Genomic DNA, 27,666 nt, shown 5'->3' with positions numbered 1-27,666 from the left:
TTCAATTACTCTTATTTATAAATAATGTTAAGACCATTGAGAAAAATTGTTTGTTCTACACTATCATTAAGTCCATCAGATGAGGAAAAAAAATAATTATCAGACATTTATCTGTGCACTATGAAGAGTATAATAATAATAATAATAATAATAATAATAACAATAATAATATGATAGGAATTTTAATGGCAAATATGCCACTTTCTGCTCATTTTAAAATTAATAATTATAAAATAATCATTTTGAATTTAATGCCTCACCAGTCATGAACTGTCATTGTACTCTTTTTACAGTCAAGTTCCGATTTGTCAATGTTTTTAGTGTTTGGTGTTGACATTTGTCACAAAAACAAAATAATTGTCCTTTAACATGTCTTCTTTAACATTTTTAGGTAAAAAGAAAGAGGGGTAAATTTAAATTTGTGTCAAACTTAGTTGTTGTGAAGGGAGCTTTATCATTTCACAGATGGGAGACGGATATGGAAAAAAAAATGTTAACATAATCTTTAAAGTACAAGGTTGTGTTGATATATGTAAAGTATACGATTTAAAATATACACGTATAATGTACGGCAGTTCCCAGAAACGCAAATGACTAAAACTCACCTGTAGCTACTGCACTTGTATATTTCAACCACAGACAACATAATTATAGACGTGTTTGTTTCAGGTGAGAGAAAGGACTCTAAATGTTTTGACCTCTTGCTCTGCAACATCTTTATTTCATGGATGCCAAAAAGTGAATCCTGTCTGATTTATAGACCTCAGCTGCCCGGAACTAGCAGCTGGTCCACAGAAAGGCCTCACAGGAAAGAAAAAAAAGAGAAAAAATAGTGCAAAGTTTAGAATTTAGAAAAAAAATACACAAATGGGTATTATTGTTGTTGTTTTAACTTGTTCGTTCATCAATCTATCCATTTTAAAGAACGCTTATCTGATGGAGCCTATCCCAGCTGATTTCAGGCAGGAGGGAGACTATACACTGGTCTCATTGCTTTTCTGTGAAATCTAAATTCACGACAAATTTCCAGCAATATCCCTATGGCCATGTGACTTATGAGTTGCTGATAAACGGATCATAAGATTCCCCTATTGCAAAAATAAACTAAATGAAATGTAATATGGGCTTGGGAATGAACCAACATGAGTAAAAATGAAAATTTGTCAAATATTTCTTGGCTTTCAAAAATGAGCCTCCAATGTCTTGTGGTACCAAAAGCGAACGTGAGAGGTCTTCGTACCACTTCACTTTACATGACCATAAAATGAATTGTTTCAAACCCAATTATGATGAAGGACTTTAGGCCTGAAAGGGGAAAGGTTGTGAAGGAGGTGGTAGTTTAGACAGCTAAAGAAAAAAAACCCACAGAGTTGAGCTTGTTAAGAAAGTACTCAAAATTCAGTCCTCATTTCCTCCATTGATCTCACGTTGAGAGTGAAACCAAAATGTTTGGCTTGTTCCAGCCAATTAAGCTGTGAGAGAGCCAATTGTGAGAGAGCTATTGAGCGTCTCTTTGCTTAAAGTGCTTATTGTGTCGCTGCTTGCAGAGGGATCAATTGCAGCCTCTGTGATCGGATTAGCCAGGTAATCAATTCTGAACACTAATATATTAACAAGGTAATGCGCTTAGGAAGAGATGGCACTGTCAAACAAATGCAAAATGCTACCATTCCCCAATAAAGCTGACACAAAACTGGAAATTACGTATATGCCGGCTTTTGTTTTCTTTTTTTTAAATTACTCCTTGCATACATGGTAATGTGATCGATCTCCATCTAAACCACGACACAGTTTTGACGCAAAAAGACGTCCCTTCCACTTCTTCTTTTCTCCCGTCGATAAAATACATTTTCATGCCACTCATCAAATTACAAAGTAGTCCGTTTCCTCCAAAAGTCCAAAAGTGTGTTCTCCTATACTCAAAAGATCACGATTATTTGCGGAAAGAGCATGCGCAGAACACAAACCAATGATCCTTTCAAATGAGGTATTCCGATCGGGTTTATATGACCAAATATTCAGATTACGAAAGGGGTCTTATTCGTGTGTTTTTTTTTTTTTTTTTTTAAATAAGCATGTATTCGCGGTTGTGTGCTTGTTTATATGTCCTTTCAAAACGTGTAGAAAGGGTTATTGACGGCATGTAAAACATTGTCTGTCTTGTGCTGATGTAGTTTGTTTGATAATTTTCAATCATTGACTCTTGTCTTTAAAATCCACTCTAGTCTTTATGGCTGTTGCCAACAACATGTGCAATCTCCTATGTTCTGGTCAGACCAAACTCTAATTTTACTTTTCTCACGATGCGATTAGTCCGTCAGTCTGTCAATGACGGATGCTCGTTTTGACGATGAATAATGAATGATGGGAAACTTCAAACAAATGACGGCCGAAACGTTGCAGGAAGTAGGTTTTCGTCCATCAGTGCAATCATCAATCAGTCAAGCTAGTCTTCAATCTGTCAGTGATGGTATGCCCATTTTGCTGATGACGGAAAATTACTTGAAATTTTGATTGATGATGACGGAAGGGTGCCCTGACTGTTGACGATTGCTAAATGATGGACGCTCAAAATTCAATTCTTCTGCATAGAGAGCACTTTCAGAAATATGCTCCAAGCGTGCACTGGTTCACTCCAACCATTCGCAAACACAGGATGCTTGAATTTGACATCCAAAAATTATGAACTTTTTGTTTGCGGTTTCGTGGCGCTAGGTCTGGGGCTTTTCTGAAGGTGATGGTGTCAGGCTGGCTAACATTGACGTTAGCTAGCTGTGTGGGCTAGTGAGTTGATACTGCTGAGTCAAGTTGTAACAAAACACAAGTAATATTCTTGCTAACACACTGGTATGTTTGGAAATGAATGTGAGCGGAATATAGAGCACGGACTTCAGAGCATATTTACGAATCAGGCCATAAGGTCAAAGCCATTCATTAGATTTGACAGCATTGCATAGCGTCGCTGTTACCTGGCTGTTGTGTTGACGTATATGATTGTGTATTATTGCGTGGAGAAGTTTGAATGTAATTGGAGTGCTTTAGAGCCCAGTTTACATCCCTTCCCCGATTCTTGGAGTATTTCTCTGAACAATTAAAAGTTTGGCTGTCAATTTGTTGAACTGTCCATTAAAGACAATTTCATTTTTTGCTGTTGGATTACAGTCCAATGTAGGTTGAATTGAATGTTTTTCCTATTGTTTATTTTTAATGTTGTCTCTCTGCATATATTAATAATCCACAATGCCAAAGTTTTTAGTTTCTCATTCTCCACTACTACAGCTTTTTGCCTTTTTTGTACTTTTATTACTGTATTCAGCTGACACAGTTGAATACAGTAAACTACAGATAGCACCTATGAAGAAAAACATTTCAGCATCCCTTTCTGTTGTTTAGTTAATCAATTTTATGTATGACTGGGTTGCAACATAGCTGAACATATGAAAGCTGTTTACAAAATTGCTCCGATAAAACCCGCCCATCTGGATAATTGAACATTAGCCCATTGCAAGATGGGGAAAAAGCCTGCCAAGCCAAACTCAATATTTACCAAGAAAGCTGTTGTCAACACTTCTCTGTTACTGTTAATCTCAAATATAGCTTCACAAATGTGCATGTGTTTGTTTTGTATGCTTACACCATACAAAAGAAAGAGTTTGTTTCAATCTAGTTCTGTATACAGTAGTTGCAATAAATACCGTAAGTTACAATTTGGCAAATTTCAGATTTTCTGAAAAAGCTACACTTCTGGTCAGTCCACACGTGTGGGTGTAATTTTTATGAATAATTGACCAATTTGAAGTGTTGAAAAATTAAATGGCTTGCAGAAGTTTGACTGTATTCATTAGTTCCAAAGGCTGAAATTTAAATCGGAATCAGAAAAATATAATTAAGCTACATCACATCACACGGGGAATCACTCATGCTACATTGGTGGCGCTCTGAAGCATATCCTAAATTAAAGCATTACATGACCCTCAAATGGGTTAACAACACTGATAAAATATTGTAGTGCTACAATTTATGTCCAAAAAAACAACAATTTATTGCTATGTGTGATGTTCATAATGCTAGCATAAAGGTTCCATCGTAATGTGACATATAATTCACAAGAGGATCTAGTTCTACAAAGACCACCTTAATCAAACTATCACTTGTTTCCTTTGTTAGTTTAATGTATTAGGGTCAGGGATGTGTTCCAAACTTCAGAGAAACCTTTTCGTGTGCGCGCCATCTGTCTGGCACATCAACACACAAAACAAGCAAAGAGAAAGTAAACAGAGAGAAGCAACAGAGAAGCACAAGGGTACACAAGCAAAGAAAGAGATGCGGGGTGGGGTCTGTAGGGGATAACCAGAAGCGGACTCACTCTCTATTCATGGATCATAAGCGGCCATGAGATTGGCTCGGAATACCAAACCCATATATCTTCTCTCCACCCCTCGTTCGAAGCTACAGAAGGGGTTTCCAAGGCAATGGAGAATGAGGTCAGAGTTCAGGTGTGGTGAGTGGTGACAGGTGGGCGGTGGAACGTGGTCGAATCTGTATGAGTGAGTCAACATAATCAGCTATCGATCGTGCATATACGTTGGCACGAGTGAAAAGCTAACTAGTAATTGTTGGCATAGGTTCAGGAATGTATTAAAAATCAATCCATCTGAGGTGGCGGCCATTTTGCCACTTGCTGTCGACTGAAAACGACATCACAGTTGCTCAGGGCTCGTTAACGACCAAGAAAGGGTCATCTGTTGTTTTTTGTTTGTTTGTTTGGTCACGTGACCTTCATAAGCTGGGCACTAAGGCACTGGGATGCCATTTTCAGTCAACAGCAAGTGGAAAAATGGCCGCCACAGTGAGGCCACATAGAACATATTTTCAAGACACGTTTTACTTCCCTTTAAAACAATGGGCAGTGGTAGAAATATCCTTCAGCACAGCTGAGGTTAAGGCCTATGTCAAAAACCAAATGAACCCAATGAATGCAAAAGCACTGGAATGGAGGTCACACAGGACGACATCTTTATCAAATATGGCAGACAGTGGGAGGGATGAAGGCAGTGGATTGAAACACAAGGGAACAATTATAACAAGATTACGATTAGGACACTCAAGGTTAAACGAGAAAATGCATTTAATTAGAATACGTGACACGTGAAGAGGATGAGTGTCGAATGTCATTTGTCGCTGAAGGAGGCATACTACTAAGTAAAGAAAAACAAACAGGAAAGGTGGAGATGCGGTATTTAATCTTAAAAATGTGTTTTAGAAATAAAATTGAAAGCTTTTTTCCTGTGTTTTCAGGGGAAACAGGAGTTCTCAAATTTGTATTTATTTATTTGTTTGTTTGTTTAATTGTACTCAGTAACAGACAGTTTCAGTCCAGGCAGGACTCCAGAAAACAAAAGTGGAAATCTGAAAACAGGCCGTCAATCCCTGATGTGCGTCGCATGCCATCTGCTGGACAAGCGCTTCCTTCACCTTACCCTGCAAGAGGGAGTTTAGTTCTAGCTTCTTTTCCCCTAGAAAGTAATTGGCGACAGGGTTTGCATAGATTTTTGGCTTTCCTCAAATAGTTCTACTCATCTCCAGATGTTGAACAGCTGTTTCGATTTGACCACTAGAGTGAAATGTACACCACTGGCACATGCAAATCTGGGCGTTTTCGATGATCTCGATGATCTCCTACCACAGTTTCAATGACCTAAACACTTACTTACCATAATTCCCAAAAAAGAGCAAAGTACTGACAAAAGTTGTTATGCAATAAGTTGCTTTTAAACTGCAGAATAGGACGGCTTTGGCTCGGAGAGGTGCACATTGTACACAAACAATTATTGACACCTACGGATAATTTAGAGTTATCACGCATGTATTGGGAAATTGGGAGAAAACATACACAAGCACAGGGAGAACATGCAACTCTAAAAAGGGAGGCCGGAGTCTGAATTTGAACTAACTTGAGGCAGATGCGATGTGCATACCACTCATCTGCCATGCCGCCCATCATATAGTCAGTGACAGTGCAGTGGTTCACATCACATCAGCGAGCAAACTTTTTGAGTATGTAGAAACCCATGTACACTGCAATGACATGTTGGGATTTGTACTTTGTTCGTGTCCATTATGTAAACATTAAAAAATACATATTTACATTTCCATTGTCCAGTTTTTTTTCTATTGGGGTGGGGCATAGAGGGTCTAGAAACATTCTTGTTGTTCTATGCAATAAATGACATAATTTTATTTATTTATACATTTCATTTATGACACACCGGCCTCTACCCATCAGCTGCACTCCTACCATTTTCCCACAAATACACTGCTGCTGTGATTACAGTAAAATCTTTCATATTTGCTCTCTGACAAAAGACTAAACACTGAAAATTTTTGGATTTACAATGTAATGTCCACTCACCATAACAATTGGTCAAGCTCCTCCGCCGAGGTACACTTGATCTTTTGAACTCTCCTACCTCCCAAGTTTTACTTCTTTACACGTATGTCTCCATTTTAGCAAGGCTGAAATGATAAATAATAATAATTACTGTACTATTATGATGATGATAATGATATTCAGAAAAAGTATGATTTTGGTTCTGACTTTTATGAACTGTTTAAAATAAGTGTGGCGCTGAGACCCTCTGCTGGGCGATTTAAACAGTGCAACAACAAAAAATGGCTTTCACCACGAGTTCAAAACAAAGCAGCCAAAGATCAGACCAAGATTCGTGATGAGGCATACATTTGTGGATTCCAGCATTGTTGCCATATAATAAGTAAACAAAGTAGCCTTCGTGTGTGTGTGTGTGTGTGTGTTAAGTTTTCACAACGTGTGGAATCTTTTATTTTGAAATGCAAGTAATCCATTTAACAGATTAGCATTTCAGTGACAGCCTTTGGTTGCTTCATTAAGGCTTGATGTATTGCAAATAAAAACAATATACCGCTGTAAGGCTACCATGCGGGTGCAATGTCTGATGAGAAACGCAAAGATTCAGAGGATGATGATGACGATATTGGCAGTGACAGCGAGTCGGGTGGCCGAGGTTCATTTTTCAGCACATTGCTTATCAGTTTAATTATCGGTAAGTTATTTATTTGTATTAACCTTTATATAATATAGTTAATTACGCTATTGTGTGGTAAATACATAAATAGTACAGCACGTTTCATATTGCCGTGAGTCGTGACAGCTGCGGCTCAATGCCATTTATTACCTACTATTCTTTTATTTCTCGCTTTAAGACATTTTTTAATCCAATACCAGCAATTTTTCATAAAACATCAATTGAGCTAACCCACAAAAGTGAAGCTCAACTGCGGAGAAGGTTCACTCGATTTGAGACGTGCGTCTATGTCGTGACGTCATATTTAATTGCCGTCTCGGCTGGATGACTGTCTCAAGTTCCGTCGTAGTTTGATGACGTTTAAATGTTAGGGATGCTATGATATGCGTCGAAGAATGTAGTTCTAGTAAATTGCTCATTGACGTTAGTCATTGTGTGGTCCACGTGTCGCGCATTACATAGGTAGAGTGAAATAATGTGATTAACACGCTTCATATTTTTAAGTATCTGAGTTTGTTTCCTAGCTTAACGTAGCATTGTAGCTCAGCTGCATTGCTCAACAGAGATGTGTCAGAAGGGAGGCGGTTTTGTCGAGTCACAATATTCTCTCGCATCAAGGTTGAACGCGTTTTCGTTCTTTTGATATTGACTGAGATAACAACGGTTTCTTCAAGTAGATTTTCGAAAGTCGAGGTGTCTGCGAGGCATTCGCAACATGTTGAACATTCCAACTCAGTCGTTTCCTGCGCCGAGTTCCCAGCAGCGGGTGGGACAGTCGGGGAGGACCAAGGTAAGGACGCAACTAATGAAAGTCATTTTGATCGTAATAATTAATTAGAAATAATGATGCTGTGTCCTCAAGTATTTTCCTGTGTTCCATCATGTAGGTTGCCTTGAAACCAGGGCACAGTCTTATGGACTGGATTCGGTTCTCCAAAAGTGGCAAAGATCTAACCGGGTTGAGGGGGCATCTGATTGAAGTTACCCATGAAGAACTGCAGAAACACAACACCAGGAATGACTGCTGGACTTGTATACGAGGTAAGAGATGTCAACTTGAGGACTCTTGTGGTTAAGATTATGACTGAAGGGACCTCAAGATCACTTATTCTGAGTCAAACTGACACGCACTCACAACCAAGGCTTGACAACTTTTGGGCTTACTAGCCACTGTGACTACTCAGTCACTCAGAGTTTTCACTAGTCACAATTTTGCTGTTTGCACCAACTTGAGCATTTGGTAAAACAGGTCGAAGCACTTGAGAAAATTATGTACAGAATAGTCAGGTTATTCTCCTTTCTCACTCACTGATTCAGGATAAGTGGGCTGTAATCCGAGACTGTTACTGAAATTCACCTGCATTTGGCAGGCAGTACCTGTAATGTCAAGCCATGCTCACAGCTGAGGTGCCGCAGAATTGGGCATGGAACCCAAACCAAGCCCATCTTCTCCCTATGCGCTATAAAGTTTTCTATTTATGCAGTTGAAACCACTGTCTGACATGAAATCAGACTAAGCTCTTGCTGTTAGTCAATTAGATTGCCAAAATCACACTTAACAAATGACAGAATGAGAGAAGGATTTTTAAAATTACTTCCTTTAAGGTCAGAAATGTATATACATTTTCGTTAGTATAATAGAGCACAAGTGTTTCAAAACTTTTGTATCAGAAAACGCACACAACTGCTTTGCAGAATTGTTTAACATGGACCCTTAACAGCGGCACCTTGACTGATATGACTATTGTTTGTAGGTATGGTGTATAATGTCACCCCCTACATGGACTACCACCCTGGTGGAGAAGATGAGCTGATGAAGGCAGCAGGCATAGATGGCACTGACCTCTTTGACCAGGTGTGGAGGTTTTATGTTGAGTGGTAATGTTTCTATCTAGTATCTAATAGGTCTTTCCGTGTGAATTCACACAAGTACTCAGAACAAAATGACAACAAAATGTATGGCGTTATTAAAAAAACAAAACAAAAAAAACACTACTTGTTAATATAGGACACCTATGCTATTTGTAAGTGCACATTCTGATAGACAGGGCCAGAATACATACAAAGAGCAATTCGCTAGTGTGTACCTACCTTAAAACAAAAGATGAAGGCCTCCAAATATGGTAAACAATTTGGTAAGTCCTGGATCCCAAACATGGGCGTGGCACCCAAATTTTTGGCGCCATAACTTGAAAACTGTTTGAGCTTGGGGGTTCAAACGTCCGATTCTTTTTATTTTTATTTTTTTTATTTTTTTTTTATTTTTTTACATCAAAAAGCACGAATGGAATAAAAAACAGGCAAATTGAAGAGGTGGCACTGGAGAGGGTGTGTGACTTCACACGGAGTGACCCTAATGAAAATGTATTTACTCACTACCTTTTAAATAGTTGGTACTTGTGGCTTGACTGTGACTTATAATTGCTGATAAGACTCAACAAAGTGTATGTGTTCTATTTGTCCACAGGTCCATCGGTGGGTAAACTATGAGTCCATGTTGAAAGAGTGTCTGGTGGGAAGGATGGCTACGAAGCCCACCACAGCAATTAAAGGTATTTTTAATACAGTATGGAGGGATTAAAAAAAAAAAAAGTCCACCTTTATTATCATAATAGTGCTCAGTTTTGTCATTGACTTATTTAAATTACGCACTATAGAAATTGTCTATTATCGATCTTATTGCTCTGATTCATTATTGATTCTCGTATCTTATTGGGTGAGAATGAAACAATATACCAGTAAATGATTTATGTTATAATGAGATCAGTTCTGGTCATAGAATTTGTGAAAAGTTGGACATTTTTTGGAAAATGAGTTGACTCTTTTATTTAATGATTGTACTTTTATGAAATGCCATATATTGAGTTTGAATTTCATTTAAAATAAAACACATTTATGTTTTGCCTGATCACTAATGTTTCCTTTCAAGAATGGTACACATCTCATAAATTCTGGCCTGTTTTATAAATTTATAAGTACAAGTGTATGTCATGTGTTAATGTAAAGTCAAAGTCAAGTCAAACATTTTCTTTAATAATATTGCAAACATCATTGCTAAACATTTGTGGGTTTGGTCATATTAAATGTTTCTTTAATTTGACCTCCACTTTAAGACACTTAAGACTTTTTTTTTTTTTTTTTTTTTTTTTTTTTTTCAAGGAATTTAAGGGTTGATGAAACGATTATGCAACTTCCCCATGAGGTGAAGCAACCTCACTGACATTTTGGTTTCATCTACTTGGGTATTATTAGACTTTGAATGAGTTTCTTTTAGCTGGAACTAGCATACAACATATAAAAAATTCTGAAATTGTGTGGGCTATAGTTCTAAAAATATTTGACATTTTTATAGATTATTACATTAAAAAAAATTGTATCTCTGATTTTACTGGACAGTTTTGAGGAGATCACATATTTTGCAGCATTCAGGCTTATTTGCATTAGCTGTGTTCCAGTAGAGAATTGCAATATATTAAAATAGGTGATGGATGATCATCAATTAACATTAATAAAGAGATTATTTATGCACATTTTGTCATGTTCTTAATGTTCTCCCTATTTTCTCCTCAGCAATGATTCCACCACCACAACCAGTCTTCACCCCCTCTAACCAAGTGGCTCCTCTGCCCGTCAAAGACTCTCGACCTCGGTATAAGACGACTTTTAAAATAGAATGTAAAACAATAACCTCATGTCAAGTGAAGTCTTATCTCTACTGTCTCATCTCTGTGTTGTTCGAGCAGGTACGACTGGTTCCAAACTGCAACAACGGTTCATTTGGTTATTTATACCCAAAGGAAGGTAACTACTCATCTGCTATGTACACTTATGTCCAAAATCAACAAACATGAAAACGTTTGTTTTTTGGGATGTTCTTAACTAATTTTGTGTAACTTTATATTGACACATTTGCCAAAGTTCAACCGGTATCTACATGTCCTTACCATGGGCACAATAACCTCACCATTGAGCTTATTCCAATCATAATAAATATCTGTTCACAAAGCCATAACATCAGGAGTTAGTCGTCAGTCAAATATATGTAAAAGGATGCTTAGTTTTCTATTTTTATACAGTATTAAGTTTGAATTCAAGCCCGGGGTGTAGTTTGTTTACCTTTAAAAAAAAAAAAAAACAACCCTTTTTTTTAAGTACCGATAATGTATTATTGTGATATTACCCTTAGATACCCAGCTCTGGCTGTACCGTCGTTGATCTTGAGGCTGGCGTACTACGAGTAGAAGTGCTGCTCGGGAAAATGTCCTACATGGTACATTTACGTGAGTAGCGATGGCAAATGTATTGGGGTTTTTTTCATGCAAAGTATACAAATATGCTCATGGTCCCAAACATAAGTTGCCAAATTTTCTTTATTCCCCTGTTGTTTTAGGTCTTTCAGAAAACGTTGATGGGGACATTGCTGGTAAGATACCTTAAATTGCCAAAATATTTGAGCTTCTAACAACAAATGTAGGAATATGCCGCTAGCATATGCTTGTTGGTGATGAATGCTTTAATACAAATTTTTCTACAGGGATATTTTCTTTTTGAAGTATGCTGTAAAAAATAAGATTTAAAAATGATCTCTTTAAATGGAGTGATATAGCGGGGGAAGACAAAAAATGTTTGTCAGCCTAAAACTGTTTTTCTGTCTTACACTGTGCTGCCATTTTGTCAATAGCTCACACTGCCTTCTCCGTTGGCAAGATCCAGGTGACCATCCACAAGCAAGCAGAAGGAAAATGGTCAAGTTTTGGTCAGCCTTTGGAATTCCACAACACATTTTTAAGCAAAAAAGACAGAGGTGAGCTTCAAGTTTGGAAACGGGCATCCATTATTCCATTACTAATACCCTTTAATGAACCCTCAGTGGATATAAAAGGTCTGCACACCCATGTTAGAATGGCAGATTTTTGTAATATGAAAAATGAGACTGATTTAGTAATTTCAGTACTTTTTCAACCAATGTGACCTATAACCTTTACAACTAAATTGAACAAAAATCACGGTGCCGGATATGAAACAGCTTTTTTTTTGCAGCTCTTTTTTTTCGGGATTGCGTGTTGGTGTCGAAGACTGAGGTGAACTATAACACGCATGTGTTTCAATTGCAACTTCCACGTGGGACTATCATGCATGTGCCTGTTGGGAAACACGTCTACCTCAAATCCCTCATTCAAGGTACCTCAAAAATTTTGGACTCTGTTCAAAACGCATTTCAAAGCGCAAACTTGTGTATAGAAAAAAAAAAAATCTTTATCTTTCTGTGTGCAGATTTACTATAGTCTACCTGTTTAGACCTCAGCATATCTTTTTTTTTTTCTGTAATGCCACGACAAAAGGCTTTATTTTTAGAGCATATTTCATACACAAGAATGAACAGAAAATAGTTTGTCTAATTTAAAGCTCTAACGTGTTTATGCTTTATCCAGACATAGAGGTAGTGCGACCATACACGCCAGTCGACCAGGGTCTTTCATCAATTGGCCCCAATATCTCCTCAGAAAAAACAGACCTCTACCTCATGATTAAGGTTTATCCTGATGGAGTGCTGACTCAACATCTCAACAGCCTATGCATAGGTAAGTCTTTGTCGTTTCACTAATGTAAGAGTGAGTGATTAATTTACACGTAAGACGAAAATGTTATGTTTTTTTTTTTAAGTCATTCAACAATTACATTAAACAAATGTTATAAAATGAATATCTATTAAAATCTCTAGTCATTACACTTATGCTGCTCTTAAAGCAAGCAAGAGCCCTGCTATTAGCCAATCAGAATTGAATATTTTGAAAATGATGTGGACTTCCAGGAAAGCAAGTTGATTATCTTAGTGCTTTATCACAAAAGACATTTACAGAAATCTACTTTTACCTTGGAAAACAATAATCCAATTTTTTGTCTGTTTTCTGACATGTAAATAAAACCAGTAACTAAATCATAAACAATATACATTTGTGTGTTTTTCTATACTGTCTATTTGAAATAATGTACTGGTTTTTTTTTTTTTTTTAATCCTATTGATGACCGTAATTGAAAAAAAAAAAAATCAACAGATCACTCTAATCGATTATCAAAATTATTTATTTTTGTCTATTGCAGTTGTGGTCTGGAGCGATAATGGATTACTGTAACTCGAATCATTTAATAAAAATTAAAAAAAAAGAAAATGTGAAGTGTAATGTGTCTACTACAAACAGAACAGGCTTGCTTCTATTACTGATTATAGAAACAATATGATGTAAACATGTATGTATAAAGCAATGATGACTGTAATGCTCAGTTAATTCTGCTTTTATCCTACCTACAGTTTTAGTGATGTTCTTTGTAACGTTGCCTTTAGGTGACCATGTCTCCATTAGTGGTCCAGATGGCAGCTTCAGTCTCCGCTCTCTCCGTGACACTACAGTTCTCTACCTTTTAGCAGCAGGCACAGGCTTCACTCCAATGTCTCGTCTCATTCAAGTGGCCCTACGGGAGATCAGCACTATCAGGTCTCTATATTTAAAAAAATAAAATAAAATTCTGAGATGAATTTATCAATCCTATAGTCTGGAAAAAGGATTCAATCAATGTAGCACTGCTTCTATGGAGGTTCATGCCACATTTTGAGAAAGAGCTTGATTTTCTAGATATTAATTTAATTAATTTCTAGTCGTCACCCTCACTTTGTCGTAGTCCTTTGGTCACAAGATGGTGTCAAACAGTGGTTCAAATGCACAATTACATTCATGTTCATGATGAAGATACGAAAACTTATGACCCCGACTGTATGTGTGCATCCCCAGGAAAACCCATTTGCTGTTTTTTAACCGACGGTTAGAGGACATCTTGTGGCAAAGGGAACTGGATGAACTAACTGCTAGTGATGAAAGGTACTGTAGTTTTTATTAACACCGTTAAAAGGTATCAAACTTGAATGTATGGTGAGACAAATCTTTTTTTATAGAAAATCTACCATCACAGTGTGTTATGTGTGTTTTCTTTTAAAATGTTAATTGAAATCAGATTTGGGGGGTGGGGGGTATTCTGGGATTTTATTTTAGAGCCTAATCACTCATTTAGAAGCCACTTCTACAATTACACACTGATGACATCCTAAGGATATTTGTGGTCATGTGATTGGTCAGGTTCCAAGTGGAGCACATCCTCTCAGAGCCGTGTGAAAGCTGGACAGGCAGGACGGGCCGTGTGGATGAGCCAGTAATTCAGGAATTTCTCAGTAGGCCGGAAGGCTCCAAGTGCTATGTTTGTGTGTGTGGCCCCACGGTCTTTACAGAGCTGACAGTCAGGTATGTAATGTAACACTTGAAAAACAAATCATAATCTGAATATAATAAATCACCTCATATTTTGGAGGGGTAAGGTAATAATTCATACCAGGATACTGTGCAGGAGTGAAGCTGACTGAAATTTTCATCTGTCAGGTTGGTGAAGCAGCAGGGCTTCAGTGAAGAGGAGATCCACGCCTTCCAGGGCTGATGTGCGCTGCTGCAAACCTGCAAAGACTGCACGTGCCTTTGACTGGCAATCAGACTGAACCTGTAATTTATACCGTACATTTACAGTTTGTGTGAGGACATTCTATGCACCAAAGACGAGATGATATGAACTCTTTCACTGCCAGCTGATTTCAGAGCAGCCAACCCCATTGCCAGCCGCTTTAGAGCATTTTGACTGATCCCCCCCCAACAAGACCCTCAGAGTATTGTTTACTATGATCAATCTACCAGAAGAATAGACTTTCATCAAGTCATCTTCTGTTCTTTTGTAATCATCGGTTGGTTTCACTGAATACACCTGTTTCACCTAAAAAGTTGCCCAAGCTAGCTTTTTGTAAAACAAAATGTCAAGCACAGTGAGTGAGTTTGAAAGTTATGTCCTTCCACTTAACAGATGCATACTACTTTGTGTCTATCACTTGAAATCCCAACAAAATTGTTTAGCGTTATAACAAAATGTGAAAAAGGTCCATGGGTGTGAAACCACTGTTTATCTTACAAAAGGAAGCAAACTGGCATTCTCTTGTCAAGTTTATTAAAAAGTTTTATATGGTATTGAAGACACAAGATACAAATGAATGCAATTATGTAAAACAGATACTGTATGCAAGCATAGCACTGGATCTGTTGCAATCCATGGAGGATTTTTATGTACTAGTCGAATCTAATCTCAGGCAGATGCACATGCAACTGCTGTGGAAAGCCGCCATGCTATAACACCCGTGTAATTTATTTTTCTATGGTAAAGTATTTCAACCTGTTAGTACCAACTGTGTCCGCTGGTGCCCAATAAAACATAACCTCAAACCATTGGACGGGAGTGAAACTGTTTGGCCTGCACATCATGATTTGAGGCCATTTTCCTTCAAAAGTTCAATCATGCTGTATTAAGTGTTGCTAAGCCACAGTGATTGATCGGTGTTGGGACTTATGAATCAGGAGTAGGGAGTGTCATGCCTTGTTTTTGCAGATGTCTTATGATATCCAAAATGGAGTCCAACTCCGAGCGGAAGGCTTCCAGCTCTCTGGCTTTATCCAGTGCAAGGCTCCTCCAATGAGCCACTTGTGACTGCTGATCACCCTCCATACATGAGCCTCCAATGATCTGTCGGAACAATTTGGAGTGGTCACAAGTTCACAACATACAGACTAGTTGTGGAATAACTGCAGTAAGAGGGTGAAGATAATACGACAGGTCATTATCCTGTCTCCTCTCTCCAGAATACATTTGGAGGCAAAATGCTACCCGGAAGCCGCCTAATGAGAAGAGAGCGCCTCGATATGCACAACCTCCTGAAGCTATACAGTACATCTTTTTAACTGAACTATAGATCATCTCGTCTGATCCCAAAGGTCTCATTTCCAACAACAATTTTTACCATGTGATTTCACATCATTATATATGTCAACCAAATCTACCTGGTTCAACTCTTGCTCTCTGTCTTGGTATCTCAGCTCCATTGTGAGGAGCTTTGCCTCCAGGCCACATAGTAGTTTCACTTCTGGACTCTGTGCATCTTTGGCTTCCTTGAGTTCGTTTAACAGTCTGCTTAACTGAAAGAAAAAAGAAATTTACTAAATTACCTTAGGTGCTATATCACTCTTCAGATGATTGTCAAACTGAAGATGGCGCGAAGTTCTAGTCGCCAGTGTTGGAGCTTCTGTCAAAATAGTATTGTGGGAACCTGAAAATAATGCTGCTTCCTGCTTTGAATGAAATTTTCACATTTAACTTGCAAATAGACTGAAGTTGGAAAAAAAAAGAAAAAAAGGCTGTTTTAATAATACACACAAGAATCATTCCAGCACAAGTGGTGCAATACAATTTTTTTGGATTCGATCGAAGCACAGAATCTGATCTCCACACGTGGTGAATTTCATCGTCTTTCATTCATAAATATGACAAATTATTACTATCATCATCATTATTATTATTTCTTAAAACACCCTCCAAAACTGTGGCAGAGCTATGCGGGAGTGGGGTGTTATTCACACAATCGCAGGGAAAAATCAAGCTGCTGAATTGTGTATTGGGAGACGGAAGAGTGCATGTCCGTAAAGATTTACATTGTAATATTTATAATGTAAGAACTATTAGAATGGAACCTGAGACTCCAAAGCCGCCTCTCGAGTTTTGGATACCGCAAGTGCTTCTTTGGCCCCATGCAATTCTGTCAGCTGATCTTGCAAAAGTTTTACCATGATCTGTAAGACAATGAAAGCGCATACACGAATAAGACACATTTTGTCTTTTGACATCGATTCATCTGACAACACATTTAATTTGGTGTGAAAGGATTACCTCCCGAGTGCTCAGTTCATTGCTAAGTTGGGCAACCTTTGAAGAAGAGTGCTCCATGGCATGCGTGGCACGCATGTGGTCCAATGCCTTGAGGTTTTCAGCCTTCAGAGAGGAAATCTGCTCCAAAAAGTGATCCCTTTGCCTGAACACAGAAATTCATATTCAGTTAGTCCCATTCTGTCTCAGAGCTTGAAATTGTTACACTTGAACACACCTGCATAGCTCCTCCTTAGCTTGGACAACATCGTATTTCAGTGCCTCCTTTTCCTGCTCATTGTGAAGTTCGAGCTGCCTCACATGCTCTCGAAGAGCGTCGTTCTCCTTCAACACGTCTGTGGTGTGACTCTCTGTGCAGTGGGATTGTGTACTCAAAAATATCGCATCTCAACTGCTACTATTATAGCTGTGCTGAAAAGTCAGTTTTAATTGTGTTGTACATTACATTAGATTATCTGAATATGTTTAGCTGCATACCTGTAAAGACGGTGGGCTGGTACGTTTTCTCACATTGAGCAGCAGGGAATATTTCTTCCTGTGCCAATAAGGCTAATTTAACTGGGGATAGTTGTTGTCTTGTCTCTTTAGATTGAGAGTTTTGTTGCAATTTAGGACCGGAGAGCATGTTCCTCCTCTCTTTCTGCAATCTTTCCACAGTACGGGTCAACTCTTGAATAGTTTGTGTTTTGGTAGCCAACTCTTGGTTGAGTCGGATTATGCGGGCACCATGTGCTTCCTCAGCTTGTCGCTGGTGTCGACTTGGGCTATACAGGGCCTGCAAAAAATATATGATTTATACTTATTACCTCTATGGTATGCTCTGGTGATCTATAATAAAAGTATTTTAAACATTATTGCAATAAGAGTACAGAACTGCAAATGTGCCAGCAGACCACTTTTTGATACACAACTGTGCACACACAATACTCACCTTGTTTTTGACTTGTTTCTTGAGAGTTTCAATCTGATCCTGAAGAAAGATTTCCTTCTGCTCGTAGGCTTCCTTTACGTGCTGTAGCTCAACCTTCATCCTTTCAACTTGCGACATCCATGATTCTGTACCCGTCGTGGAAATTTCTGCCACCTCCTGTTTGCGTTTCAGCTGCTGCTCTAACTCCGAGATCTGATGTTCGTACCGCAGCTACATTGTGAGACATAGAACCACAGTTTTGATTTTACGTGGGTATATAGTTAGATTCTGAGTGGTATAGATGTAAGCATTGCCTCAACGATATCAAAAATAGGAACAGTGGCAGCATATGATCATCATACACTGCGGTGCACAGAACTAGTGCACAGGTGTGCACACATCTTAACTATTACACAAAACAAAGCAGAGATTAACTATAGGTGTTTACAAGTTCTTTAGCAATGTGAATTAGAGCTGTCAAAATTAAACAATCGACAAGTAATTATCAATCAACAACTACTTTAATAATTGAGGACAGTGTTCTCTCGCGATAGCGCGGTTCACTTTTTTCGGCCTCACTGTGACAGATTTTTTTTAGTGCAATTTTGCATGCATTTTTTTTTACAGTAATATAGCTATTTTCTAAAACTTATGTAGGTTTGAACATTGAGAAAGTTTAAACGAGGAAATGTAAGAAAATGTAAATGCCTCGATGAGAAAAGTGTATAAACTGTGTGGTGAGGGGTTTAAAGCCTTAACACATTTATAATAAATGTAAAACATAAAACAAACTTCTTCGCAGATTTCATTTATTGTGGGTATTTTATTTTTTTTTAACCGAACCCCAAAGGTAAACAAGGGAACGCTGTAATCGTTTGGACCCATTTTAAATTTTAAATTGTCCTTATCCTCTGATTTCAGCATATCAACAGTAATTATTCACTGTTTTCTGAAGACCTTCTTGTAAGAAGACTGATTATCTTCTGTGTGTAATCAAAACAGCTTAAGCCATTGAGACATCTGCTTTTACTTTGGAAAACAATGACCCAAACTGTAAAAGAGCAACATCAATACCCCTTGTTTTCATCACCATATGAATACGAAATAAACTAATCACTGGTTAATAAACAGTAATCAGGGTGGAAAATGCTTTCGTAATACACTTTAAATACAAAATTAAAATGAATCCAATTAGTCGACTGAATGATTCTACAAATATTTGATAGTGACAGCACTAATTTGAATAATACCTTCGTGTTCTGGAACTGTTTCTCCATCAAGCGTAGGTTTTCTTTGGCCTCATCATCATGTCTCTCCATCTCCGCCTCAATATGTTGTATCCTACGCTCAAGAAGAGCGTTGATGTCGTTAGATGCCGACTTCCTCTCAGCGGCCACATCGCCTTTAGCATCAGCAAAGGCTGCAGCAGCGATGAGAGCTGATAGCGAGTTTGGGTTTTTGGACTGTAGTATCTGCTCCAGCTGCTTGACCTGGTCAAGTCAAAGACACTTTTGAGAAATAACCAGAGGAAATAAGAGTATTGATTCTAACAAGCTGGCTTATTATTGTGTGTGAGGTAAACCTGCAGCTGTAGGTCTTGCATCCTTTTCAAGTCCGCCGTTTTCTCTTTGAACCGAACCACACTACTTCTGTTGCCCACCTGGGCTTTCATGTTCTCTACCTGAACAATAGATTCAAAACAGTAACGATACAACAGCTTTAACTATAGTTTTCATTGTAGCCTACTGTAATATGGGGATCAGCATTGCTATGGCCAATATTTGCAGACCATTCTCTGCATTGACTGTTGCGTGCATTTAGCATGAAATTATTACACAATGACATTTATATGGAGCAAGTGCACATGGGAAGTCCAATAAGACACACATTAGTTCTTGGCAAGACATCACATCTTGATGTTTACTAGGATTACTGTTGCTTGGGCAGCAACCTACCTGCTCTTTAAGTAGATTGATCTCTGCTGTGGCAGCCTTCAGTCGCTCTGCATCTTTTTTGGACAACACTTCCTGGTTTTCTGCAAACCACTGGAGCTGCTTCTTTAGTGCAACAACCTCCTCTTTGTCCGTATCCTCTGGTACCTTGACTGGCATATTCAAAAAGTGTACCAACTCACAATACACATTTATGGATTGCTCAGAAGAGTACATGAACAAAAAGAAATATCATATACTGTATCTTATCATTTCTGTTGTAGCGCTTGTCAGTCCTACCAGAGGCGGAGACAGTCTGCGCTTTAGCCATATCTCTGTCCTTTCGGATTAGTTCCATTTCCAGATGCAGAGCTTGGTTCTCCTGCCTTAGTCTGTGAATGTCCTCCAACAGTTTGGCCTCATTCATCTACTCGCAAGAAACATTTTAATAATCCGTCAGGATGCTCCAAATAAACTGAAGATCAAAGTGTGTGATAGTGATACTTACCTGAGATGTATTCATGTCAGCTAATAAGTCTTTAATACGATAATCAAATGACGATGATAATTTACCGAGCTGCTCTCTAAATGAAGTGGAAAAACATGGTCATTTAATATTCAACAGACGCAATGGTACAAGAGAAAAAAACAATTTGCACTTCATAATAAGGGCAAAACTCTTTCAACAAAAACATCTTTTGAATGTTCACCTTTCAAAAATGGCTGCTTCATTGCCAATGCCACACACATTTACTTAACCTACCTTGTGGAAACCAGCTCACTTTGAAGTCTTTGGTTTTTATGAAACATGGCTTGCTCATCGGCTGTACTCTTGGCCCGCTGCGCTTTCAACTGCAAGTACAGCTTCTCATTCTCCTGTAAAGGTCACCATACATGTTAAGCATTCTGTGCATATCAGAAAGACAAAACTACTTTGTTAGTACTTCGTAGTGAGGTGCTACTATAATCTGTTGTGAGGAAAAGTCAAGAATTCTTCTTACCTGTTGGTAACCTTGAATGATCATCTCCTGATCTCTTATTTCTTTATGAATCTGTTGGAGGTTTTTTTCAGTCGTAGGATCTACCGCTTTTGCCAGCCTAACCCTTTTACTGGCTTCTTCTGCACTATGCAACTACGAAGTGAAAAAAATACCACAGCTTGTGATTAAAACATCTCTATTCACAGCTATTATTGTGGTATTGTGATTCTTATTCTCCACTTTCTTTTGCCGTGTAACAACTCCCACACAATACTTCCGATTTACACTGTTCAAATTTCAACTTGCTTCAAAAATTCACGCCTCCCAGCGGGGTATGTATATCATCTGATTCAACATTACTTACAGTATTTACAAAATTTTATGTTAAATGTCAACTTTTCCCTTATTCATTTTCAATGGGACAAACTTTTTCCAAGTATCACTGTCCACGCCCACTTCCATAGATATAACTTATCATTACCAGGTGTCTGATACTGCTCGGTGGCATAGTTGGTAAAGTGCATTGTCCAGTAACCAAGAGGTCATCATTTCATAATTTATCACTCAATTTAATAAGCATTCCACATGCAATAAAATCTTAGCATTCACCTATTAGCATTCAGCTTTCAGCATTCCCACACAATTTACCCAGAAATTGCACTTAGTCTAGTTAATACAAATGTCCAAATGCTGGTGCATTTGTGATCAAAAGGTTTTTCTGCATGATTATCAACCTTGCTCTGCAGAACGTAGTTGTGCTGTTGAAGCTCCTCTTTTTGGTGCTTCATTGTTTGCAGTTCCTTATCCTTCTGCGTCAGCTGACCTCTCAGCTCCTCTACCAGAGAAATACCCTTCTGGACATAAATAAATACATGTTTAGAAATGGTAAAATACAAAGAGAGTTTTGTTAAACCCTATCCTACTCAAGAACTAAATTATGGAGTGCATTTCATTCTTAAGACATTAAACTCCATTGCAACTGCACAGCACTAGCTGGGGCATAGGTGTGGAAACCTAACTATTCATCCACTAAATTCGAGGCACATGAGAATAAATTACGGTGTTGATTCAGACGTTTATATGACAAAGTCAGTGCTGCAAAAGTCGTACATCTGTTACTTCCTGGCAACCGTTTGCGGCCATCTGCTGTTGAAGGACATTCACTAACGACTGGACAGACACCACAAGCTCACTGCCCTTTTTCAGATCGGGATCTGCAAAAATGAAAAGTGAAACAGCGTATATGTGAAGATGATTGTTAACAGACAGCTTGTCAAGAAAATCACCACTCAAAACACATTCAGGTTCATGAGAGTTAGGTTAGTGTTAAACATTAGTATTAACCTGTGTTGTTTTCTTTTTCTTTGTTTTTCACAGTTTTAAGAGTGGGCTTTATTGCTTGGGAAACAGAAGATTTAGTTGCAGCAGCATTTTTATTCACTCTTGGCACTCGTTTACTCTCAACCTTCTGGACTGTTGGAGTTGCCACGAAGGGCTTCCTTGCTGACACTGTTGAGGGAGGATTTCTGGTACAGCGACGGGGTTGCTATGAGAAAAAAAAATACACAGAATGTGTTTAGATATTGTTGGTTTTAAATGCAGTGAATGCGATGAGAAAATCTAACACGTTAGACTTTATATATTTTTTTATATACTGTAATGCATGTATTACATCTTTAAAATATATTTACAGAGCTTTCGAATTTGAATGACCCTTTAAATTGCACAAATAGGAATTTGGCCAGATTATGCACAAAATATTAGCATAGCTTGCTAAAAAGCACGTGCATCACTAAGCATGTGGGGATCCACTGTATATAATTCTTAATTTGAACAATCGCAAGTCGATTGTGTTAAAACTCAAAAGTTCCTGTGTATGTCACACGTTTTCAAATAAAGTGTCTGCAAAGTACGATACTATCCAGAGTTTTTCATCTCACCGGTGCTTTCTTTTCTTTGCTAAGCTGAGAAACCCTGGAAGAAACACACGTGTTCTGTTCCTCCATCAGTCTCTCTACTTCATCTTTGATGCACCACGTCAAGCCCAAATTAGAACGCTCTGGGTGGATGGATTGAGCGCTTTCCAATGTCTTCACTCGTTTCACCGTCATTGACTCTTCCTTCTCTGGTTGTTCACGGTGGTCCTCATTTTTGGTCAAAACTTGAAAAGTTCTGTCTAATGGACAGTGAGTCTCCTCCTTGTCATGTTCACTATGATCAAAATATATTAACCAAGTGAAAACATATGCTACATATACATAACAATGCCACAATACACATTGCCTATTAAATTTGATATTAGTAAGCTTCAACCAAGCATCTTTTCCCCCAGAGTTCAAAATGTATCTGAAAAATCTGAAACAAAGTGCATTATTTAATCATATTTCCATTCATAGTCTTCTTTTATGTAACCATATATTCGAGCAAGATTTATTTATTTTTAATTTAGTGTTAGCTTGTCTGCACGGGCATTCCTAATGATTATACGCATTGCTGAGCATCTGATTGCTGAACAACTTGTGAGAACTAACCTGACTGGTCGAATTGGTCTCATCAATTCTTCAGCAGTGGGTAAATCTAAACACAGAATAGATATTTTATCATGTTCTAGTGACTGTACAGGGTTAAAACAGGTTGAAGTATACATGCTGAGCTTTAAGATCGTTCCAAATTCATATCATGGCTTAAAATAATACATTTTACAGCTAATTAAAACTCAATTTGTCTATTTTAAATGTATCCATGTTTACTCAAATTTAGAATACATTGGTACTTTCATTTGCGTGTTTGGTAAGTTTTTAGCGAAATTTGTAAATCTATTCACTTATGCAACCAAACCAATTTTCCCCTTTGAGATGAACTGAAATGTCATTAACCAGTTCCAGAATTGTAGGGGGAAGCTGGAACGAATTGATAGCATTTCTTTTAATTTCAGTGTGAAAGCTGATACAAGTGTTTTGAGACACGCCCATGGTCAAGTACCTCATTTATCTTTGGGGTGCAAGAATCTTTTTTTCTGAATGAAGGGCGATAATGGTTGGAAGCCACTGATTTAAAATAGTGTTTTATGTTACAAAAATATTTTTACATTGGTCATTAGTCATTCTTCTGTCAGACTGTTAATATATTAGCAAAGTAGGTTTCATAATACGATACCAGACTCATTGGTAGAAGCACATTCAGGTGACTTTGTGGCTTGCTGGCATTTGGAGGACAAAGCAACTGGTCTGTTGTTGTTCCCATTCCATTCCAGTGATAGACGCTGGAGTTTAAGGTCATCAGAATCCTCTCCAGTATTAATCTGTTGGTAGGCATCGTGAAGAGCGTCCATATCGGACCCTGTACTCTGTTCAAAGAACAGGCCTGACAAAACAGCAAACAAGCTCTTACCAATTTACCACAATCAAGATATTTATACTAAGGCCTGAAGCTCATTTAAGTTTTTTATTTTATTTTTTTTTTACTTTTTGGACAAGTAGGAAAAACTATTCTGTCAAAAAAAAAAAAGACTCTCACGTGGTCACTTAAATAACTGAAAATTATTCAATGCAAATCAAGCGTTGTTTTTGACTTGTGATCAAATAGGATTACGGAAAAATAATGAAACTGGACAGGACAAAATGATGGCACCCTTGAACAAAAAGCGCATGCATGTTGCCTCGGTCTTGAGATCCTGGAACTTCTCGTTAGTGGTGCATGATCATATCAGTGGCCGATAATTATCGGCAAATATCGACCGATTTGCGTTGTTGGTTACTAAGTCCACAACTTCCAGTATGCAAGCCAACCATTGGAATTAGTTTTCTTTTTGTCCTTTGTCATGGTGAATAAAAATTTTCATTGACTTCTGCAGTTGTCTTTTTTTACATGTCGGTACATGGGGCAAAAAATGCATTTTACAAAATGGTGTTCAACTGGTGTTACATCCACTGTGTATGATTCTTTTGCCTTACCTTTTGTAACACTTGGAGACATTCTACATTTCTGTAAAAAAAATAAAATAAAGCCCAAAGAATTAAAAAGAATCATTTTCTGCTTACAATGTTGACATTAATTAAAAAAAAAAAGAAAAGGAAAAAACAAGCAATATGCTTATAATGAGAGAAAGACTAGTGCCATTGTCAGCTATTAAATCAAATAAGCTTTTGCTAAGTTGCCACAGTAAATGGTCTTTAATTTATATAGCAACAGTATCACATTAGCATTCACACAATGATGGCAGCTCATACTACCAGAGAGAGAAAAAGCAACAAGCTCATTCACGCACTGACGAAATACCATGTGGAGCAAGTAGACATTTTGTTTCTTAAGAATATGCAACATGACAGTGACAGCACAAAGATGGTACTGAGTTGTACTGTCCAAGATTAACCCAACTTGGCATCTTAGGTCAAACTGTGTCCAAAAAAAAAACCCAAACCTTTATTTCTACATCCTCTTCTTCAATATCATTATTACAGTGTGGCAAACCTATGATCATGGAGAAAGAAATGAGTAAGCACTCAGAAAATGACAACATGCAATCAAATAAATCCATCCTGCTTACATGGAGATCCTCCAATCTTCTTGTGGTCGTCATCATTCAGATCATGTGCCTCGTCACCAATCCTGCATAGACGATACCCATTCTCATTACAATGTACCGTAATATGCCAAATTATTCATGCGCTGGACAGTTTACGAATTAATTCATATTTGGCAAATATGTTATGTTTTAGCCGGAAATGACGCATAAAGACTGAAAAGAAAATGGTAATAACTTAAATTATTCATACCCTTACTCAATACATGCATACCCCAAACTGTAAATGTACCATCTATTAAAATCCTGTGGAATCTCAATTTAACAGACTGATACAGCAGTTATCATCTTGGCGGCGATGTGTGCTCTACTTGGGGCCATTGTACGTACTGCATCTCTGGCCAATGCAAAGCATGCTAGAGGAGCTCATATATGCAATATGTTATCTACAATTTAGACACTAACCAAGCAATTTCCACAAACATTGTAGAGGGATAGGGGTGACACATTTTATCCAGACATTTAGTTTTATAGAAAGCAAATACAGTTACAGGAATGCAACTACATATTTACATACCTGAGGTAAATATCAGTACTATAACTTCCAATGTCAATCTCTTTGTTCAACTGGCTATAATCTATATTTGATGAAGAACATGCTTCAAGTTCTCTAAAGAACTTGGCCTTTTCCTCTTCTTCCATCAAAGTGTCCAATCCCTCACTCGAGTTTGCACCTGTTATAAGGATAAGCAGACAACAATTTGTAGATTAATGGCACTGCTGGATGGCACCTTTACAATAACAGAAAAAAATGCAGAGAATATATATAAACAAAGTAACATCAGTTAATAGTTTTGTGTTAAATATCTTTACATCTTCCTATTTCACTACTGTACTTGTTACCTTTCAATGGTGACACAGTACCTTTCTGGGATTGATAACTGCTTTTTGAAGCTGACAGTTTGTCATGTAAATCCCCTGAGTCATCTGAAACAGACTGAAAAGTAATCATGGTACAAGTCGGTGTGAGAAATAACTTTCTATCAGATTTGTGTGGTTAAATTAAGGATGTAACATAAAAAAAGGAAACAAAGAAAACCTCACGGCACTGAATTCAATTTGCTCTTGAGAGAATAGGGTCAATGTTGGAAACATCTCACTGTGTACATATTAACAGTACACCTGTACAGCATAAACACAAGCTCATCTGTGAAACGTGTAGGTCATGTCATGGCTTGGGCTTGTTTGGCTGCTTGTGGAATGTGCTCAATAACTCACTTGTCTTTACTGATGTTATAACCCATTATAACCCATGGTTACCACACACCAGAATAAATTGAGAAGTAAAAAAAAAAAAAAAAAAAAAAAAAAAAAAAAACACGTTTTGTCTGGCTATTTATAGAGAAATGTATCCAGGCTCAGTGGGAGAAGCTTCAGCAGGAAACAATATCCAAAACAGAGTGCCAACACAACAAGGGACTTCATCAGGGGTGTGAAAAGTGTAAGTCTTGGAGTGGCGGACTCAATCGGCGAACCTTGACCTCATAGAGCATTCTTTTTACCTCCTGAAGATTGAAGGAGAAACCCCAAGAAACAAAGAACTGAAAGCAGCTGATTATGATTAGACTGACTTGCCTCCTTCAAGAACACCTCATCCAGTGGCTGTTTGTCCTGATTTTGAGACATTATCATGCTCGGAACACCTCTCACGTCCTGGCAAAAAGAATAAGAATAAAAAAAATAATAAAGCCAAATGATCTTGCAAGCTTCATAAGAGGACGTTCAGATGATAAAAATAGACAAATCGCAGCGTTTAAAGTCCTTTCAGCAATACTGTAATCACACATGACAAACAACATATTTTACAAATGTAATTTGTCGCATTGGACATTCCGTTCTTATTCTAATTGTTTGTTTTGACTAATACGGTAAATGCAAGAAACACGCTATGTGACAAAGCAGATGATACTGTTTTTAAAAAGAAAATCTTACTGTATCAGATGGTGTCAATTCATTGAGGTTTAAGAAGTAGTTTATTGCCTAGTAACGTTAGCCAGCTACATTTACCCGTTTGATAACTAATTTATTAATACGTTGAACTCCTATTTCAGTAAACACATTAGTGTATACTGTATAATTTAACACATCACATTAAATGTCCAACAACTCCGCCAAATACAGCCTTGCGCTTCCTGGTTAGTTTGAGCCTTTGAAGTCTTGACTGTTCCCGCCATAGATATATAGCACATAAACACTGCCTTGAGCGTGGTCCTTTACTAAGATCGTCAGCGCGTGCGCCATATTGCATGTGGCACATCTGCACATAACCTATTAAAAAAAAATAGGCTAAACTTTACAAAGCGCCTTCCTACAAAGTGCACCAAGTTGATGCTTCCCGTTCACTCATTCACACACGTTAATATAATGTTTGGGAAACAGACAAGGCGCCAAAAGCTTC

At 37.8% G+C, this 27,666-nt stretch overlaps 2 protein-coding genes across 4 annotated transcripts; one reads left to right on the top strand and one right to left on the bottom strand.

Moving 5' to 3' along the window:
* The first annotated feature begins 6,888 nt into the window (after window positions 1-6,888).
* cyb5r4 (cytochrome b5 reductase 4) lies at window positions 6,889-15,376 on the top strand. Its single transcript, XM_077526766.1, has 16 exons — window positions 6,889-7,082; window positions 7,742-7,854; window positions 7,952-8,105; window positions 8,819-8,919; window positions 9,532-9,616; window positions 10,635-10,713; window positions 10,808-10,865; window positions 11,251-11,344; window positions 11,455-11,487; window positions 11,746-11,868; window positions 12,105-12,245; window positions 12,497-12,646; window positions 13,408-13,558; window positions 13,853-13,939; window positions 14,195-14,356; window positions 14,492-15,376. Exons 1-16 carry the CDS (start codon window positions 6,968-6,970, stop codon window positions 14,544-14,546), a joined length of 1,701 nt encoding a protein of 566 aa, XP_077382892.1. The 5' UTR covers window positions 6,889-6,967; the 3' UTR covers window positions 14,547-15,376.
* cep162 (centrosomal protein 162) lies at window positions 14,824-27,409 on the bottom strand. Of its 3 annotated transcripts, none has more exons than XM_077526763.1 (27): window positions 27,201-27,409; window positions 26,844-26,921; window positions 26,133-26,205; window positions 25,786-25,942; window positions 25,233-25,294; window positions 25,107-25,156; window positions 24,640-24,670; window positions 23,843-24,049; window positions 23,218-23,263; window positions 22,627-22,897; window positions 22,031-22,232; window positions 21,797-21,900; window positions 21,421-21,540; window positions 20,708-20,839; window positions 20,470-20,582; window positions 20,215-20,290; window positions 20,007-20,133; window positions 19,731-19,879; window positions 19,358-19,456; window positions 19,026-19,265; window positions 17,797-18,006; window positions 17,343-17,640; window positions 17,083-17,215; window positions 16,869-17,010; window positions 16,673-16,771; window positions 15,986-16,120; window positions 14,824-15,671 (listed from the first exon to the last, which is right to left on the bottom strand). In XM_077526763.1, the coding sequence occupies exons 2-27, from the start codon at window positions 26,898-26,900 to the stop codon at window positions 15,495-15,497; spliced, it is 3,510 nt and encodes a 1,169-aa protein (XP_077382889.1). In that variant the 5' UTR covers window positions 26,901-26,921; window positions 27,201-27,409; the 3' UTR covers window positions 14,824-15,494. The 3 variants fall into 3 exon arrangements, with proteins under 3 accessions (XP_077382889.1, XP_077382890.1, XP_077382891.1); XM_077526764.1 differs by having other exon boundaries at window positions 21,421-21,537; XM_077526765.1 differs by lacking the exons at window positions 14,824-15,671; window positions 15,986-16,120; window positions 16,673-16,771; window positions 16,869-17,010 and having other exon boundaries at window positions 17,135-17,276.
* Between the last annotated feature and the right edge of the window lie 257 nt (window positions 27,410-27,666).

The sequence above is a fragment of the Festucalex cinctus genome, chromosome 7 (assembly GCF_051991245.1).
Source record: "Festucalex cinctus isolate MCC-2025b chromosome 7, RoL_Fcin_1.0, whole genome shotgun sequence".
Classification (NCBI taxonomy): domain Eukaryota; kingdom Metazoa; phylum Chordata; class Actinopteri; order Syngnathiformes; family Syngnathidae; genus Festucalex; species Festucalex cinctus.
Note: the sequence above shows the minus strand (reverse complement) of the source record. Positions and strands in the feature narration are given on the sequence as shown.

What these genes read in the sequence shown, in the direction of transcription:
- cyb5r4 (XM_077526766.1), top strand. Translation starts at nt 6,968, where the DNA reads ATGTCTGATGAGAAACGCAAAGATTCAGAGGATGATGATGACGATATT. An exon ending in CTAACTGCTAGTGATGAAAG is followed by an intron (nt 13,940 to 14,194) that starts GTACTGTAGTTT and finishes GTGATTGGTCAG; the next exon opens with GTTCCAAGTGGAGCACATCC. An exon ending in TTTACAGAGCTGACAGTCAG is followed by an intron (nt 14,357 to 14,491) that starts GTATGTAATGTA and finishes TTCATCTGTCAG; the next exon opens with GTTGGTGAAGCAGCAGGGCT.
- cep162 (XM_077526763.1), bottom strand. Translation starts at nt 26,900, where the DNA reads ATGATAATGTCTCAAAATCAGGACAAACAGCCACTGGATGAGGTGTTC. An exon ending in TCATTCAAGGTTACCAACAG is followed by an intron (nt 20,583 to 20,707) that starts GTAAGAAGAATT and finishes TGACCTTTACAG; the next exon opens with GAGAATGAGAAGCTGTACTT. An exon ending in GCAGACTGTCTCCGCCTCTG is followed by an intron (nt 19,880 to 20,006) that starts GTAGGACTGACA and finishes TGAATATGCCAG; the next exon opens with TCAAGGTACCAGAGGATACG.